General features: G+C 44.1%; 2 protein-coding genes and 1 long non-coding RNA gene across 12 annotated transcripts in view; 2 read left to right on the forward strand and 1 right to left on the reverse strand.

Annotated features, from left to right (window-relative positions):
* UEVLD (UEV and lactate/malate dehyrogenase domains) overlaps positions 1–13,793 on the reverse strand; it is a 57,605-nt gene extending 43,812 nt beyond the window's left edge. For 3 of the 9 annotated variants that reach the window (XR_011541235.1, XR_011541234.1, XM_070624456.1), the window contains exon 1: positions 3,906–4,036. Coding sequence is in view for 3 of the 9 variants with exons in the window: in XM_070624456.1 (XP_070480557.1) it covers positions 3,906–3,947 (42 nt within the window). In the remaining 6 variants the exon portion in view is untranslated. Of the gene's footprint in view, positions 1–3,905; positions 4,162–12,112; positions 12,149–13,672 lie in introns of those variants that run through there. The other 6 variants (XM_008530531.2, XM_070624452.1, XM_070624455.1 and 3 more) reach the window with 6 other exon arrangements.
* Positions 4,075–12,618, forward strand: LOC139083994 (uncharacterized). Its single transcript, XR_011541236.1, has 2 exons — positions 4,075–4,375; positions 6,735–12,618. It is a non-coding gene; the product is annotated as an uncharacterized lncRNA (long non-coding RNA).
* A 78-nt stretch (positions 13,794–13,871) lies between the features above and the next one.
* On the forward strand, positions 13,872–17,144 carry MISFA (mitochondrial sheath formation associated). 2 transcript variants are annotated; one of them, XM_070624460.1, is made up of 4 exons: positions 13,872–14,037; positions 14,478–14,566; positions 16,315–16,352; positions 16,881–17,014. In XM_070624460.1, exons 1-3 carry the CDS (start codon positions 13,969–13,971, stop codon positions 16,334–16,336), a joined length of 180 nt encoding a protein of 59 aa, XP_070480561.1. In that variant the 5' UTR covers positions 13,872–13,968; the 3' UTR covers positions 16,337–16,352; positions 16,881–17,014. The 2 variants fall into 2 exon arrangements, with proteins under 2 accessions (XP_070480561.1, XP_070480560.1); XM_070624459.1 differs by lacking the exon at positions 16,881–17,014 and adding an exon at positions 17,033–17,144 and having other exon boundaries at positions 13,901–14,037.
* The last annotated feature ends 606 nt before the right edge of the window (positions 17,145–17,750 follow it).

Consider the following 17,750-nt stretch of genomic DNA (forward strand, 5'->3'; position numbering starts at 1 on the left):
ATGTGGTTTGCCTTTCTGACATGTAAACAAAAAAGACCTATTTTATCTGTCCTGAAAAAAAATTCATGTCATTTTCACTATATATGAAAGACTCTTCGTAATGTAATATCAAGGCGTATAATCCATTACTGCTCCTATACCAACCAAGAAAAGTCTGCATAACATTCTCTAAGGAAACGGGCCTCAGACAATGCCACGTGCTTAAAGGGTGCAGCATGTCACTAAGAAGAAAATTGGCCCATGAGATTCGAGAACTAAAGCAATTACACCCTCATAAAGATTAGTTAAGACTGAAAATCTGGGAAGCTACTAAAATTTTAATTTTATCTGCTATACTACAGTATGTTTATTTAGTAGACCAGTATTTATGAACATCAAGAGTACTCTTTTAGGTGCCAGGCCTGGTGGCCTAGTGGTTAAGTTCAGTGTGCTCCACGTTGGAGGCCTGGGCTCGGTTCCTAGGTGCAGACCTGCACTGCTCTGTTAGTGGCCATGCTGTGCTGCTGACCCACATACTAAAAAAAAAAAATAAAGGAAGACTGGCATGGAAGTTAGTTCAGAACAAATCTTCCTCAGCAAAAAAAAAAAAAAAGAGTACTCCTCTATGACATTGCTCAAATGTAGGACACATTGAGGAATACTCTGCAGTACAATTTCATTAAAAAAATTTTTAGGGGCCAGCCTCATGGCCTGGTGGTTAAGTTTGGTGTGCTCTGCTTCAGCAGCCCAAGTTCGGTTCCTGGCATGGACCTACACCACTTGTCAGCAGCCAGGCTGTGGTGGTGACCCACATACAAAATAGAGTTAGTTCAGGGTGAATCTTCCTCAAGCAAAAAGAGGAAGACTGGCAACAGATGTTAGCTCAGGATGAATCTCCCTCAGCAAAAAAAAATTTTAGCAGGAAGGCATGGCTACTCACGGATTGAGCACACAGTCATTTCACTGTTTCCTCTTTTGTTTTTTAAAAAATGATTATTCAGAGGCTGGCAATGAGACCAAGCGGTTAAGTTTGGGTGCGCCACTTTGGCAGCCCAGGGTTTGCTGGTTTGAATCCTGGACGTGGACCTCCACACCACTCAAGCCATGCTGTGGCAGCATCACACATAGAAGAACTAGAATGACTTACGACTAGGATATACAATTATGTACTGGGACTTTGGGGAGAAAAAAAAAGAGGAAGATTGGCAACAGATGTTAGCTCAGGGCCAATCTTCCCCACCAAAAAAAAAACCCACATAGATTATTAAAAAGAAATTAAGTGGTGAGACAGAAAACAAAGGCCCCTGCGCTCTACAAGATGATGTGGACACAGAAAGGGAGGTGTACAGGAGCATGAAGAGGTCACCTCCCAATCTCCATGGGGACAGAAGTGGAACACCTGGCCTTGGCATGACACATACTTTCAAATTAAAAATAAAATAAAATAAAATATAAATGATTATTCACACCTTTTGTCCAATTTTCTATTGGTTTTAACACTGATTTGCAGGCATGCTAATTTATATATTCTGGATACCAATTCTTTGTCAGTTATGTTACAAAATTCTTCTCTCAGTTTGTATTTTGCCTCTTCTCTCTCTTCATGGTGTCTTTGGTACACAGAGGTTCCCAACTGGGATGTAGTCAAATTCAGTAGGCTCTTCTTTGAGTATTTTACATCAAGTTCAAAAACGTCTGCATACTGAGGCCATAAAGATTCTTCCCTACATTTATCTCTATATGTCCTCAAGTTTGTCGTCTACATCTAAATATTTAATCCACAGGGAATTTGTAAGTTTGGTAAGAGGCAGGGATCCAATTTCATTTTGTTCCCATGTGGATAATCCTTTGTCCCTGCATTCTCCTTTCTGTAGTTACCTGAAACGGCTCTTCCGTTTTATATCGAATTTCCAAACCCATGATGAAGATTCTAAGCCGTCTGGTCTGTTCCACTGGTTAATCTGTCCATCCTACACCAATCCCACACCAAACCTTAATTAGCAGTCTTGATATGGGTTAGAGCAAGACCCCACACCTACTCTTCTTCTGTAAGATTATTCTTGACCCTTTGCCCTTCCAAATGAATTTTAGAATCAGTTTGAAAAGACCCCAAAATAACCTGTTAGAATTGTAACTGAAACTGCTTTCACCAATTTGGAGAAGGCTGATATGTTCACACCCATGAAGTTGGGATATTTCTTTAGGTTGTAATATTTATTAAGTTTTATTTATTTTCAATAAGACTTTTCATTTTCTCCATACAGTTGCTTGATTTTAAGGTACTGTTCACTTCACAAATGTTTCAGCATCATTTCTAGACATTAAGTTGTTATATTATTTGCCTGGTGCAAGGGCTAAGGAACTTCAGAAATATTTGCTGGACTGACTTGTTTCTAACCGGTTTCCTTAATTTACACATCCAACAAATGTTTATTAAGCACCTATGTGCCAGACTCTCCTGATGATAAAAAACAATTCCTGGCCCACTCGGTGGCATAGTGGTTAAGTTCACCCATGCTTCACTGGCCCCGGGGTTCACTGGTTCGGACCCCAGGCGGACCTACCCACAGCTTATCAAGCCATGTTGCAGCAGGCATCCCACATATAAAGTAGAGAAAGATGGGCGCGGATGCTACCAATACCACACTAAATCTTAATTACTTAGCAAAAAGAGGCGAATTGGCCGTGGATGTTAGCTCAGGGATAATCATCCTCAAAAAAAAAAAAAAACTGTCCTCTACTATTTTACTCCCACCCTTGAGAAAACCATTGCCTCTCTTTTGTCTTTTTCCTTCACTCCAGCTCCACCAAAATGATGAAGGTTTTTTAATACTCTCTTTTTTTTCTCCTCTCCACTTTAACAATTCTTCCCACTAGACAAATACATCATGCTCCTCTCATTAAAAAACTGGATAGAGTGGTGCTTTTAATTTCATGTCCTCTGAAGAGGAGACGAAAGGTATAACTCTAAGCATGATGATACTCCTCTTCCTACAAGATCTACACCTGTCCCAGCAGATAAAATCTTTCAAATCAAATCTATAAACAACTTCAATCACGAGGCTTCAAAACCTCGCACAGGTTTGCCAACTGCCCCAACGAAGAAAGACACAGGCAAAACCAACCAACATGGCGTAACTGGATGGTTTTCGCATGGGGAACCCCAAGAACCACTTAACTAGGAAACTGGTGAAAAACAGGGTTGCCTCGGTCTATACAGTGGTGGGGAAACAGAGCGCTGGGAATAACAGGTGCTCGTCATGCCCTAGACAGGTTAGGTCAGACTTCTGGGACAGCCCTCCCACTCAACACTTCAACATTAAGCGATCTCTTCTGGGACTTCAAGACCTGCCTTCACCCCTAAACCTACTCGGGTCTTTCATGCACTGCACAGTTATTTAGCACCTCGGTTGTTGTCGGGCGCAACGCTAAGGGAAGGAAAGACAACAGCACCGTCCCCGCCGTCAGAGTTCACCGCATGAGTAAGGTCTGTAAATCAATAATTACTCCACACTGTGATAACCAATATTTCTGAAAGCAAGCCGAGAGACGGAGGGAGTGACATCTGAGTTGAGCCCTACAAAAGATGAGCGTTGCTAGTCAAGGAAACAAGGGGCAGGCCATTTCAGCAGCGACAAAGGCGTGGTTAAGGGGACAGGCGACCAGTTTGAGACCAAGAGAAGCTGGTGGCGTGAGAAGGTCTCACCCGGGTGGAGGTCGGGGGGCCTCGGCGCTGCGGGCGCAGCCAGAGCCCCGGCCTCGGTGGGGAGGGGCCCGCGGCCGCTCCCCGCGCCGGCTCCAGGCCAGCCCGCCTCGGTTCCGAGCCCCAGGACAAGCCGGGGACACGCCTGGAGGAGCCCCCGGCCAGGGATGGAGACGCCCCGCAGACCCCGGGGCCCAGACCCGGGCCGGCGGGCGGCCCGCACCTTGCCAAGCAGCCGCCTCAGACCCTCGCAGTCGAACTCCATCTCCAAGTCCCCGCCAGGCGCCGCGCACCCAGTCCCCCGACCTTCTTCCGCGCCCGTCGCCAGACGGAGGCCGCCGAGGACCAAACCTTCCCGAGCGGCCCAAGGCCCCGCCCCTGCCCTGACTGGAACGTCAACCCGCGGTCAACGCCCCCGGCTCCGCGGCGGCTCCGCCTGGGCTGCGACCGCCACTCCCGCGGGAGCGCCGAGCGCCGTCGGAAACGCGCCAGCGCCGAGGGACCCGTGACCCAGCTTGCGTGAAGGAAACTTGGGGACATCAGTGAAGACTAGGAAGGACCCGAGGAGAAGCGGTAAAGGAGGTGGAAGCAAGTCGCGCTGTTCTGGAAGAGAGTTTCTAGGACGTGTTGAATTCAGCAGAGTATCGTGAAAGATCAAGACTGAAAATTGTAGCTGAATTTAGGAAGGAAGAGGTAATGCAACTTCAAAAGCAAAATTTCAGGGAGCCAGAAAGGGAAAGCGGAGTCAGGAGGAGCCTGGTCAGAGATCTGGAAGATAAGACAGCTCTGTGAAGGTGGTGCAGCATGCATGGGGCAGGGCTTGCCATTTTTTTTTTTAAGGGGGGAGGGGCGTCATAACCGTGTTGGAGAAAAAAGCCAGAAAAAGAGTTTGAAAACAAGAGAGGAGGTGGGTTGGTGGATAAGGTCATCTTGAGAAGGAAAGTGAAGAGATGCAATTTGCTGACTTTGTTTGGTCTCCTTGACTTGTGACTTACCTGCTTTGTATCTGGCTTGAGCCACTGGGCCTAAAAAGCCGCAGGAGCTGGATATTGTAACCATCAAGAGGTTGGGGCAGAAGGGTGATTGTCTTTATAGGACAGGGCAGGCATACATGACTCAATTAGGAGAAGAAAATGAAAGGCTAGAAGGAGCATTTATTCATTCAACAAACTTTTGTTGAGCATTGACTATTTGCTAGATAATTTTCTAGGTCTGAGGATATAGCAGTGAACAAAATAGAAAAAAAAATCAACTGTCCTAAGGCTATCATTCTTTTTTTTCTTTTTAAAGATTGGCCCTGAGCTAACATCTGTTGCCAATCTTTTTTTCTCTTCTTCTCCCCAAAGCCCCCCAGTACACAGTTGTATATTCTAGTTGTAGGTCCTTCTGGTTGTGCTCTGTGGGACACTGCCTCCACATGGCTTGATGAGCCGTGCTAGGTCTGCACCCAGGATCCAAACGGGCCAAACCCTGGACCGCTGAAGTGGAGCGCATGAACTTAACCACTCGGCCACGCGGCTGGCCCCGTGTCATTCTTTTATTAGTAGGAGGAGAGCAAAACAATAAATGTAATAAATAAGTAAATCAGACCGCATGTTAGAAGGTGATTAAATATTGTGGGGGATAAATTTTTAAAAGGCAGGATAAGAAGATCAGGGTAGGTCTCCTTGGAAGGTGAGAGAGTAAGTGTTCCATTTTGGAAGGCATTCAAAGCAAAGTCCTAAGTTAGGCGTGTGCTAGGGGAAGCTCGAAACAGCAAAGACGCCAGTGTGGCTGGAGTAGAATGCAGAGATGAGGAAGCAGAAGTAGGCTAAGTCAGAGAAGAAAGGCGGGACCGCGGATGCTTTGGGACAGTGGTTCCGCCAGTGCAGGCCCCAGATTTACAGCCTCAGCATCACCGGACACTTGTTAGAAATACAGATTCTAAGACCCCACCCTAGACTTAAGAATCAGAAACTCTAGGGGTGGGGTTGAACAATCTGTTTAAACAAACCTGGGTGATTCTAATGCGTGATAAAGCGTGGGAACCACCGCAAGAGCTTTGTAGACACCCGGAGACCATCAGGAACACGCGCACGCTTTAACAAGTTGGGTTGATTACTCCTGCAGTGAGGGAGCAGATGCTGTGGAGAACCTCGGGACAGCTCAGTAAGTGTGTTAGAAAGGTCCTGTTAACAGGTTTAGGTTTCGAGCTTTGATGACTTGGAGGAGGGTTTAAGGAAGCGAAGCTTCTCTTTGGATTGAGTGCCATCAGAAATCAGGGACAATTCTATGATTGGTGTCAACCTACAAAAATAGGATCCAGTTTAAGAGGAAAAATGTTTAGTTGAGGTCAAAGGATTGCAATTCGGGGAGCACAGAGTGAGGTAGAAGCCCAAAGAGTGTCCCGCTAGGGAGTAAGTCAGGGGCTTTTAAAGGCAGAGAAGGGAGGTTGTGTCACAAAGGATTTTGATTGGAGTTGGAGGCAGAGAGCTAGGCTTGGCTAAACATTGATTGACTATTGATTCTGTCTTCAGAAAGTCCACAATCCTCAGTCTTTGTGATCAGGGTGTCCTTTCTCCTGCTGACTTCTCGAACAGTTGCTTGTAAAACAATTGCCATTTTGCCCAGTCCGATGTTCAGGAGAGCAAGGCAGTTTCTCTAGAAAGGCGGCTCCGACTCCATTTTAAAATGGCTCCACTGTAGTTAGTTTTGACATTGGGTATCTCAATAAATATTACCTATAAGATGGACGAACTAGAATGAGGATAAAGCTGTCATTGATAAAGCAGCAGTCACTCATATTAATAGAAAGAAGAGGATGTTTGGTATTTCGTGGGTTGCATAGTGACCTTCTTTTTGTCTCTGCTTGGACAAAACTATGATGTGGCCTTGTCTCATTTCGTCATGGTCTGAGTGAGGCTGTCTGATGTTGGTGTTCTGTAAGGTTGTTATATCCAACAGGAGAAGAACACAGCCTAGCCGTGAGTGCCCGGTCAGCTTCTAACAACACTGAGACCTCGGTGGGTCAGACCAGTTCCCTGATGTCAGGGGCTGCTTTTTTCTTTCTTAGGCTTTTACTCTGAAAGAGGCAGCCACTGGAAGGTTTTGAAGAGAGGAGTGATGTGATCTGACTGAGTTTTAAAAAACTAAGCCTGACTGCTGTGTTGTGAAGAGACTGTAATGTGGAGCAGGCCTGGAAGCCAGGAGACAAGGCAGGAGGTGAGAAGACTGAAGGAGAAGAGGCCTTTTCGAGCACTTCAGCCAGATCAGACAAACCTGAGAAACAGCAGAACTTCCTGGGGCAAGAAGATCTAACATATCCTGTTAGAAATCCATTAGTCAAGGAAAAGATACCAAGTTAGAAGTGAGGCCTGAGCAAGCTTCTTCAGTCTTTTATGGAAGAGGCCTTCCGTCCAAACCACCAGGTCTCTCCTGGTTTAGTCACTATGAGAGAATTATAGGCACTGTGAACACTTTATGCCTGCTCTGTGTGTGTGTGTGTGTGTGTGTGTGTGTGTGTGTGTGTGTGTAGCTTTCATTTCCTGTGTGGAGAGAAATGCATTGCTAAGAATTTTATGTGCTTTATCACGGTTAATCTTCACAAAACTCTGTGACCTAGATAGAATTAGTACCTCAATTGTACTGATGAGGAAACTGAGGTTTAGTGTGGTATTACCTGTTTCCTTGTTTCTGAGATCCTGTTGAATAAGTGATGCATTACAACATTTAGGGGGAGAAAAGATTACAAAATTAAATATACATACCAATGTTAACATTTATACCTATGTGAAAAGCTCTTAAATGTGAAAAAGTGTGCGCCTTAAAATAGAGGATATATGGGATGATTGGCTCCATTTTACAGATAGGGAAACCAAGACTCAGACAGGTAAAATTATTGCAGAAGGTGATGTCAGAGGCGAGGTTCCTAATTTGTACATTATGCCGCCTCTCACTGCATGTGAAATTGTGATGAAATTTTGTGATGAATAGTCTCTAGGAAGCTGGAATTCTGTGCCTATTGGTACTTAGTCATAAGAGGCAGACTGTGTAGTACCAACATGGGCTGACGGCCGGTATGATCGCCCTCATCTCCTGAAACTGGCACTATTCGATCCTGTCATCTAACCAGGCTGAAACATTCCCTCATCGCCAGGCACACTGCGTCTTCCTGGCTTCGTGCCTTAGTGCCTGCCTGGGATATTATATTGTACGGGGTACCTGCCTACCTCCATCTCCACCCCTTTCTACCCCAAAGACTGTGAGGCCCTGGCAGATAGCGGTCAAGTCTGATTCATTTCTATATTCCCAGTGCCTAGCATGCTTGAATTTATGAACGACTCTGTTCTTCTAATATTTGGTAAACCAGATAGAAAGAGGCCTTCAATAGAAAGTTTGCTAAACGAATGCAAGCGTAAGGTGACCAAAGCCATAGGGAGAAGATGATATAGTGTACTAGTTCTCAGCCTTATTTGAGTTTCAGATTTTAAAAAAAAATCTATTGAAAGATATTGACCTGTTCCAGAAAAATGTACATGCCAATATATACAGTCTATTTTGTGTCCGATTTCAGGAATGTTCATAGATCCACTGAAGCCCATCCCTGGACCATAGTTGAAAAAAGTGAAATGTAGTTGGTGGGAGCATAATTGGCTATAACCTTTGGCTAGAGTAATCTGACACACCTTTGAACTCCATAACCCCACTTTTGGAAATTTGTCTTACAGAAATAAAGTACCCAGGATATGTGTACAAAGGTGTTAATTACATTAAAAGGGAAAAAAAAGTCCCCAAACTAAGAAATGAGAAAGAGTATATTCTGACTCTTTGTTTGCAGCTTGAGAAAAGTCATGAGACTGGCTTGTTTAAGATTAGAATTTTTTTCTTGGTGCTCTGCTTTTGGTCTCTGTTTACACTCTTTGTTTTCGTAGTTATTGGTCTTATCAGACATATCGTTGGTATTCTAAATATCAGACAGATATATCCTTCTCATTTACTTCTTTTTTCCCCCATTTTTTTATTGTGGTGAAATACACATAACATGCAATTTACCATCTTAGCCATTTTTCAGCAGTGTGCAGTTCGGTGGCATTAAATACATTCATATTGTTGGACAACCATCACTACCATCCATCTCCGTAACTCTTTTCATCTTGTAAAAGTGAAACTCTGTACCCATTACACAAAAACTGCCTATTCTCCCCTCTCTCCTGCCCCTGGCAACCACTGTTCTACTTTCCGTCTCTATGATTTGACTACTCTCAGTACCTCATCAATGGACTAGAATAGAGAGCCCAGAAGTAAACCCTCAAATATATGATCAAATGATTTTTGACAAGAGTGCCAAGACCATTCAATGGGGAAAGGATAGTCTTTTCAACAAATGGTGCTGGGAAAGCTGGATATTCACGTGCAAGAATGAAGTTGGACCCTTACCTAACACCATATACAAAATTTAACTCAAAATGGATCAAAGGCCTTAGTGTAAGATATAAAACTCTTAGAAGAAAGCATAGGAAAAAAGCTTCACAACATCGGATTTGGCAGTGATTTCTTGGACATGACATCAAAGGCATAGGCAGCAAAAGAAAAAATAGACAAATTGGACCTCATGAAAATTTTAAAATTTTGTGCATCAAAAGACAGTATCATTTACTTCTTAGATGTATGGAGCTTGTGTTCTTGTTCACTGACAGCATATGCTGCATCTCAGACCATCCTTCCACAAACATCCTTTCTTTTTATGGCCATGTTTTTATGACCTTGTAAAATAAACTACCATCTTTTCTTCCTTAAACTAATTCTTTTTTATAAGGATTTCATATAGCCTCTCCATTTTTTCTTAAAGATTTTATTTTTCCTTTCTCTCCCCAAAACCCCCCAGTACATAGTTGTATATTTTTAGTTGTGAGTCCTTCTAATTGTGGCATGTGGGATGCCACCTCAGCATGGCCTGATGAGCGATGCCATGTCCGCGCCCAGGATCCAAGCCTACGAAACCCTGGGCCACCGAAGCGGAGCGCGCAAACTTAACCTCTCGGCCACGGTGCTGGCCCCAGCCTCTCCATTTTTATCCACTGTCTGAACTGTCATACCCTTTTATCCTCTTGCTGCTTCTCTGGTTAACAAATTGGCAGTGCTCAAGAGAAATTTATCTAAGAAATTTTGTTTTCAACAATCACAGCATTATTTATCATGGGAAAAAAATGGGAAAAAATCTGAATGAACATTGTGCCAGTTATTAATGTAGTGCCTTTCAGCTCCAAATCCACCGTTCATTGCTTGCTCTGCTGTAATGGAGCTGGACTTTGTAAGCGTTTCTCCCTTGCTGGTGGGCACAATATTAAGTTTTGTCAATAGAAGACCTTGAGGGGATACTGCAGAGAAGGGACTTCTCTTCCTAGTTCCAGTGTGCTTTTCTTCTTCTTGGTCCTGCTGTGCGGCTGACAGTGGCACATGTGGGGCTATCGAGTGGTGTGCACCCCTCTTGAGTTCCAGTGGCCCCTCTGTGGACTGCTTCCCGTTGAGTTTCAATCTCCACTCCTGCCACTGAAACAGGTTGCCAGTGAGTTCTACCAGCACGCACAGGGCGGCTTCCCAGGATGTTCTCCTGGCTTACCCCCAGAGGGTGGGTTCTCAGTGAGGATCAGTAAACTTCACAGAACCCCCTCTGGAGACTTCCTGGCAAATTCCACCAGCGCCTCAGAGGGTGGTTCCCTCCTCATCAGGTCTGGCCTGCGGCAGCTCATTGGATTTCTCTACCATCCAGTTGGTCATGGCCACTACTTCTCTAGCAAGTTTTGGATCTCAGGCCCGAGGGAGGGGCCTCTTCCAAGTTTGTTCTTTCCTTGGGTGCTTTGCCTCAGCCCTAGAGTTGGTGGCTGCTCCCTATATGTGCTTTTCCTGTAATCTGTAGAGCTTTCTACCACTTGCATAGTTAATCTCTTGTATCTAGTTAGTAATTCTCTTTATTAAACTGTCTCTGTTCAGATTACTGTGTGGTTTCTTTCTCCTGACTAGATCTTGGCTGATATATCCTTCATTAGGAGAAAGATGAAATAAACCTGGAGTATTATGCAGGAATTAAAAAAGAATAAATTAGACTTCTGCTTCTGCCTATGAAGGATCATTTGCTACAGGAGTTGCCTTCTCTCCATAAACAAATAGAAAATTTTGCAAAATTTATGAAATAATTGTTTTCAGATCTTGTACAAGAGGCAGCACAAGATGGTGAAACTTTGAAAGGGAACAAAGGCGATGAGCCTTACAATTGCCCCAGCCTACTGCCTGGGGAAGTTTTCAGAGTGCAGCACAGAAGAGGGTTAATCAAATGACTACTAGTCTGGAGAACAGAGGAGGCCAGAGTGCCAGGAGTTTGCAGGATGGAGTCCTGAGAAGAGGGCGTTCCACAGAGCAAGAACTCGAGATCTCCCTGGGGGCCTTTGTACAGAGTCTCTGACTCAGTTCTGTCTGTGAAATTAAAACTCCATGAGCTGGGATAAGAACCGCCCAGAAACAGTGGGCCTGACACTTCTTGGAGCTCCCCAAATGGCTGGGAGTTGTGGAAAATTCCACAGATTGGAAAGACCTAATACAATAGGCCTCAGAGAGAGTGCTCAGAAGGATCCTGTCTCTGTCGTGGGAGTAATTGTCCCTCCAGTGAAGACTGCTCTTGGCCAACCCTAACAGAGCTTAAAGCAAGCCTCAGAGGAATCTAACTGATCCCACGTAGTTTAACATAGTTTAGTTTTCCAGAAGAAAATCCTACAGCAAAATCTGGCACTCAACACTGTAAAACTCATCATGTCGAATATCCAGCCAGAAGTTACCAGGCATTCAAAGAAGCGGGAAGGTATCACCCACAACGGAAAATCAACCAAGGAAACAGCCCCATAAATGACAGAGATGATAGGGTTGCAGACAGTCCTTAAAGTGTTTATTATCAGTCTCATAAATATGCTCAAGGATGGGAAGGAAAGCTTGAACATGATGTGGAGAAAAATGAAAGATAAAATGAGAAAGACAGATATTAACTTCTAGAGATGAAAAATACAACATCAAATGAAAAAGACACCGGGATTAACAGAAGATTAGACACTATGGACGGAGGATGAGTTAACTTGAAAAAGACAGCAGTGGAAACTACCCAAAATGAAACACAAGGAAAAACAAAGACTGAAAAAATGAACAGAACACTAGCAAGCTGTGGGACACGTCACTGGTCTAGTACATGTAATGGAGATGGGAGGAGGGGAAAGGAGCACAGAAAAAATATTTGAAGAAATAATAGCCAAACATTTTTCTAATTTAATGAAAGCCATGAACCAACAGATCCAAGAAGCTCATCGAACCCCAGGTAGAAGAAACGCGCAGAAAATTACACAAAGCCACATCAAAGTAAAATTGCGGAAAACAAGTGAGAAAGAGAAAAATTTTTGAACAAGCACTTACCATATGATCCAGCAATCCCCATTCTGGGTGTTCACCCTAGAGAAATTCAAACTTGTGTTCACACAAAAAGCTGTACACAAATATTTATAACGTGTGTTCATAATAGCCCCAAACTGGAAACACACCCAAGTGTTCTTTGACAGGTAAATTGGTAAACTGGTCTGTCCATACAATGGAATACTATTCAATAAAACAGAACAAACTTCTAGATGACATAGGTGAAGCTCAAACGCGTTATGCTAAGTGAAAGAAGCTTATGACTCCATTTATAAGAAGTTCTAGAAAATGCAAAAGCAGATCAGTGGTTTTCAAGGGGAGGCGATTGATTGCAAAGGGACAGACATGGGGGACTTTTCTTTGAGATGATCAAAATTTTTTCTATCCTGATTGTGGTGGTAGTTACAAAATCGACACATTTTTCAAAATTCATCAACTCTACACTAAAAATGAGTGAATTTTATCATATGTAATTTATACCTCAATAAAGCTTATTGTTAAAAACAGAAGAATGTGTTTAGATTTTTTATCAGTTGACCCAGTAGGATGTCCATGATGTATTGTTACAGGAGAAAAGCAGGTTGCATAGTAGCATAGGTAGTATGATCGCCTGTAATAAAACAACACTGGGGAAAACCCTCTGTACCCCTCTGTATGTGTACTGACGTTTGCAAGCTCATGGAGAGGTCTCTGGCAGAGGATACACACCAGCTTGGTAGCATTGGTTACATCGTGGGGATGGGAATTGAGGCGAGAAGGAGGAGGAGACTCTTAGGTTTTTCTGTGTACATCTTTGGATGGTTTCATGTTTTACAATGAGCGTGTATTATTTTTATAATTTAAAAAATAAAGGGGATATCAAAATAATAAATAGGGAGATGTGTATTTATAAAGAACTCTGGTGGAGGGAGGGGTCCACTGTCTTAGGGCAGGGAGGTCAAAGGGATTTAGATGAGGTCATTAAACTGGACAAAAAGGAGACCTCTGGTGACTTCTGAGAGCGTCTCAATAATGGGGTGGGGGCCAGAAGTCAGAATGTGATGCATGGAAGAAAGGTGTAGATTGGGAAGAAAGACTCTGAGTGTGGACCTCTTGTTTAGGAAGTTTGGTCATAAAAGGAAATGAAGAAACAGGACAGTTAGGAAGGGAGCCACAGCATCACTTGGAGGTTTTTGTGAGGAGAGGACAAGGATACTTGCGGCTTTTTGAAGGCCAAGAAAAGAGAAGCAGTGGAGAGGAGCTGACCAAAGGTGTTGAAGAATGGTATAAGACAGTGGTGAGAAAGCCCTTGAGATGGGAGGGGAGGGGCTGCAGGGACGCAAATAAGGAGATGTCTCCTTTCTCTAGGATTCAGTTGGTTTAATTCACAGCTATTATAGACCCAGCAACACACCTCTCGCAATCCCTGTCTCTAGTCTAAAGAGCCCGGCTTCCTAACAGGCAGCTGGGCCCTGAGTCCTGGCCCTGACCCGCAGCATCAGCTGTGAGACCTAGTGCAGGTCACTTAGGCTCTCTAAGCCTCAGTTTCCTCGTTAGTAAAATGGGTTTGATAATCGTACCTACCTCATATTGTCACTGTGAGATAATGCATACAAAGAGCTTAGTTTGCTGCTCAGCTACTGGTCTCAGGGCAGTATCTCTGACATATCGTCAGTCTGGGCCATGTGACCAGTGATGTCACAATGCCCCACTAGATTCCAACTGTTCCACTAGGGAGTTTCGGATCCTTTGGAGCGAAGGACTGGAAGTGACATGCGAGACCTACCAACGGAGGGTTTCATGAGTACTCCTTCGCCGAGATCTTGGTGAATAGTGTTTCACTGTGCAATTGTGTCTTAGAAATTGTTTTGCTTGTTGTCATGATTGTGCTTGGCTGGATGCTTTTTGTTGGACTTGCATGTTACATGGGCACATTTCCGGAGTTCTTGGTAAGTAATGACCCTGCCTGTAAGTCCCTGGTAGTCAGTCCTGGCTCTGACTAACCCTCCCACCTGGGGTTTCTGACCGAATGGGAAAAATAGTTGAGGTCTCACCATTAATTAGAGGTTAGGATGCGATGGGAACAAACTTAGTTTCCCAGGCTACTTCCCATCCCACTGGGACATCTTTAAGTCTCTTCTCTCTCCCTCTCTGCACCCTTGGGTACATAACATCACTTGTTTCAAAGCATTTGAATTTATAAGGGGTCTGCTGGAGACAGTGCCTGACTTGTGGATTTCAGGCCAGGTGGTTTGGTGGTTGCTGGTAGGAAAGGGAATAGGGGCGTTGGTGGGACGTTTGAGCAGCCCACCCAGTCCCATTCAGAGGCAGTTACCTATCGGGCCAACGAGTGGAGCCCCCTCTGCGTTTACATGTCTTTGTGACTCAGCCGCCGACTCTGAAGTGGAAAGAGAGGTGGCCTGTTCAGGAGAGCAAGGCACGACTGAGGAGCCGGGCTGTGGATGAAGACCTGCAGCTGTGAGTGGGTGGTCGGGTCTGTTGGGCCTTCCTTTCCAGAGAATTTGGTAGCCCCCTGAAATCTCAGTGGAGAGCTTATATTCCTCTGGAAAATGTAATAAACTGTGGAAGGGGAAATGATTTAGGTTATATGGTGGGGAAAGAGAATTTGGGGAGCATTGCTGAGGAGAACAGTTCAAAGATTTGTTAATAACCACACCTCATAGGTATCCTTTTTTTGACTATTGGCATCTATTAACTTATTTTCTCCTCGCAAACTGGAATAAATTTGACCAGCATTTTTAACGCCCCTTTGGCAGATCCTGAAACTGGAGTTAACATGAATCTGAGTTCAGGTCCTGACTTTGCAACTTACTAGCTATGTGACCTTGGGAAAGTTTCATCTCCCTGAACCCCAGTTTCTTCATCTGTATAATGGAGATGTCTCAATATCTTACTATTTTTGTGAGGGTTACATTTGAGAATTCATGTAAAGCATTTAATGCAAAGTTTGACAATTAGCATTTCGTGAACCTTAACTTGACAACTAAACTAAAGGTATACCAACTCGTTTGTGAAGCCGGGAAGCAAGCATAGACCTCTGGACTTGTTAGGCTCTCACACTTGTCTCACTAGACCAGCCTGCCGATGGGAAGCATTAATAGCAGTATCCTTTTAGCAAACCATCTCCTGGGTGTCTCACGTCCCACCCCATTTCATTCAGACGTGTTTCTTCAAAGATGTTCCCATTGTTAAAGAAACTTTACTCTGAGAGTTTTAGTCGTACACCGGTTACAGGAGCAGGTTTCCTGGAAACAACTCGAAGGCAGGGCTATCAAGACTCATCCCCAAGTATACTAAGAACAAGGCATGATGGCTGTTCTTTTTCTCCATCTGCTCCCCAATTTTAATGAGAGTATTGGCCTAACACAGTCAGACGTCTCTCTGTGGGAAGGTGGATGGATGGAGACGCTGGGGACTTGTTTAGCTGAGCCACTGCCACACTGATCCTGCCCAAACCACTGAAACTACTCTGTGCCTCAGTTTCTCCAGCAGTCAAATGAGCATAACTGCCCATCTTCCTTCTCTTGCCTTCCCAGGGAAGTTGTGAGGAAGCTTACCCTGCCCAATAAGGGTTTAGCTGTGCCATTTCACAAAATACAAGATTTTTCTTCTTTGCATATCCTAACAATAGTATGTAAAGTAATTGCTCATAGCATACCTAGCCAATTAATCCTCCCAATTAATCCAGGATGTTTTTTGTTTTGTTTTGGTTTGTTTTTTGCATATCAATGTTTTTTGCAACTGATTGCACAAAGCCAATGGTGAAAATTTTGGCAGATGTGAATTAATAAAGATATGGTGGCAACTAGATCCTAACCACATAGAGTCACAAGAGAACAGGGCCCTTCCGATAAGGGTTCTTTAGCCCCAGCACCCCTGGCATCCTGGTCACCTGTGCCGTAGCTCCTCACTCTGACTGGTCTCCAAGGTCACAGGAGCTGATGTCACAATTGCTGTCTGAGCTCTGCCCCCTAAAATTGCCATGGCAAGCCATTTCAGCTCAGACTGGACCACGAAGCCCCTCAGCCAGGAGCTGTCATGCTGGTCCCCCCACCATCTGGTCTTGAATGAAGACAGCCCAGTTTCCAGGACTCGGGGAATAGAACATCATACCTTTCCAAACCACCCATTTTCCCCTGTACCCAACACCAGCTGAGCAAGAAGCCCAACAATGATTGTTGTCTTATGGATGCTTCTCATTGCAGGAACAATGTGGAAGGGATTTAAGTATCCCCCAGGAGGGGTAAGTGTGCCTTCAACTTTGTTCTCTATTCCTACTGTGAAATGTATTCCTCCAGATAGATGAACTAAGCATCAAAATCCAACTCTAGTAACTCTAGAAACAAATATTCTTTTCTTTATTAAAAAAGTCATTGTGGTTTCCCTACTTCTATCATTATTCACTATCTACTTAGAGTTAGGAGAGTTCCCTCTGTCTTTCATGTGATCTTTTATCCATATTTTCCTAAGAGTCTTTGCTCTTTTTTAAGTTCTTCAGTTTCTTTCAGATAAACTGGAGGTATAGAGGTAAAGATATCTCAGGCCCAGAGTCAAAGCTGTCTGACATGGGTGACCTAGTCTTGTGCTCGTGGGACATTTTGTATGCTCAGCTTTCAATACTATTTCCTAAATCAGCCCGCACCACCAACCCTCACTGACTCTCCCTCATCAAGTAAACACTGGTCTGTGAAACGGGCCTGGTGGGAGATGTCTCTTTCCTTTCTGCTCCTGTTAGACTTTGGATATTTGTCCTTTCTCTGTCTCTTGTCAGCTCCCACACTGCTGAGCCCCTCTGGCAACTGGGATCGGAGGCATTAGGTGAGATGGAATTGGACACAGCTGCCCCTGCCTGCTCTTGGCAAGGAGGGCAGTTACCTCATCCCCACACCCTAGCGAACACCTGACATACTTTTTCCCCCCTAGACTCCAGTGGAAATAAGCAAAGATGATCCTGGGGAAGTAATGCAGCTCTGAAGCTCACCTGACCAGCTGTACAGTTCCTGTTATTGGTTTCACATAAAGTAATTGCACATTATTTTGTCACATTTTATGTAAAAAGTTACTGCACTTTTTAAGATGAATGAAGACATGGTATTCTCTTAGCTCAAGATAGGGAGCTGGTGGGTGGGGAGGTGGTCAGGGCGGGTGGGAGTGATCGGGTCCCCTGTTTTACTCTCTAAGACTGGCATTAAGACTAAGATACCTAGTTCAATTTGTCCCCTATCCTGTATTCTGAAGGATAGAAATTCTCTAGAGCTCTTTAGACTGATTTCCCGAGTAATGCCTTTCTCCTGGATCCAGGGGTGAAAAAATGTTACAGAAAGGGATAGAGATCGCAGCAACTTTAAGCCTATTCTTTGGGGATATTTCTCTGTGGCCTTTTCTTAGCTATTATGAAAAACCCAAAGCTTGCACTGTGTGAAGAAAGGACTTCATTTTAATATTGGGTGCGAAATACTAAATTATACATTACTTTCATCCTTACAATAATCCTCTGAGCTGTACGCTAGCCTCATTTTACAAAATGTCAAGAATGAAGTTGAGGAGCTTAAGAATCTTACCACCAGACACAGCTCTGGGTTGCAGAGTCAAGATTAAGATCCAGGTCTTCTCCTTGGCATGCTTTTACGTGCCAAGGAAA

Source organism: Equus przewalskii, chromosome 6, assembly GCF_037783145.1.
Source record: "Equus przewalskii isolate Varuska chromosome 6, EquPr2, whole genome shotgun sequence".
Classification (NCBI taxonomy): Eukaryota; Metazoa; Chordata; class Mammalia; order Perissodactyla; family Equidae; genus Equus; species Equus przewalskii.

Coding starts and splice junctions, on each gene's coding strand:
- MISFA (XM_070624460.1), top strand. CDS start 13,969: ATGATTGTGCTTGGCTGGATGCTTTTTGTTGGACTTGCATGTTACATG. Junction 14,038..14,477: donor GCACATTTCCGGAGTTCTTG/GTAAGTAATGAC, acceptor TTTGTGACTCAG/CCGCCGACTCTGAAGTGGAA. Junction 14,567..16,314: donor GTGGATGAAGACCTGCAGCT/GTGAGTGGGTGG, acceptor TTCTCATTGCAG/GAACAATGTGGAAGGGATTT.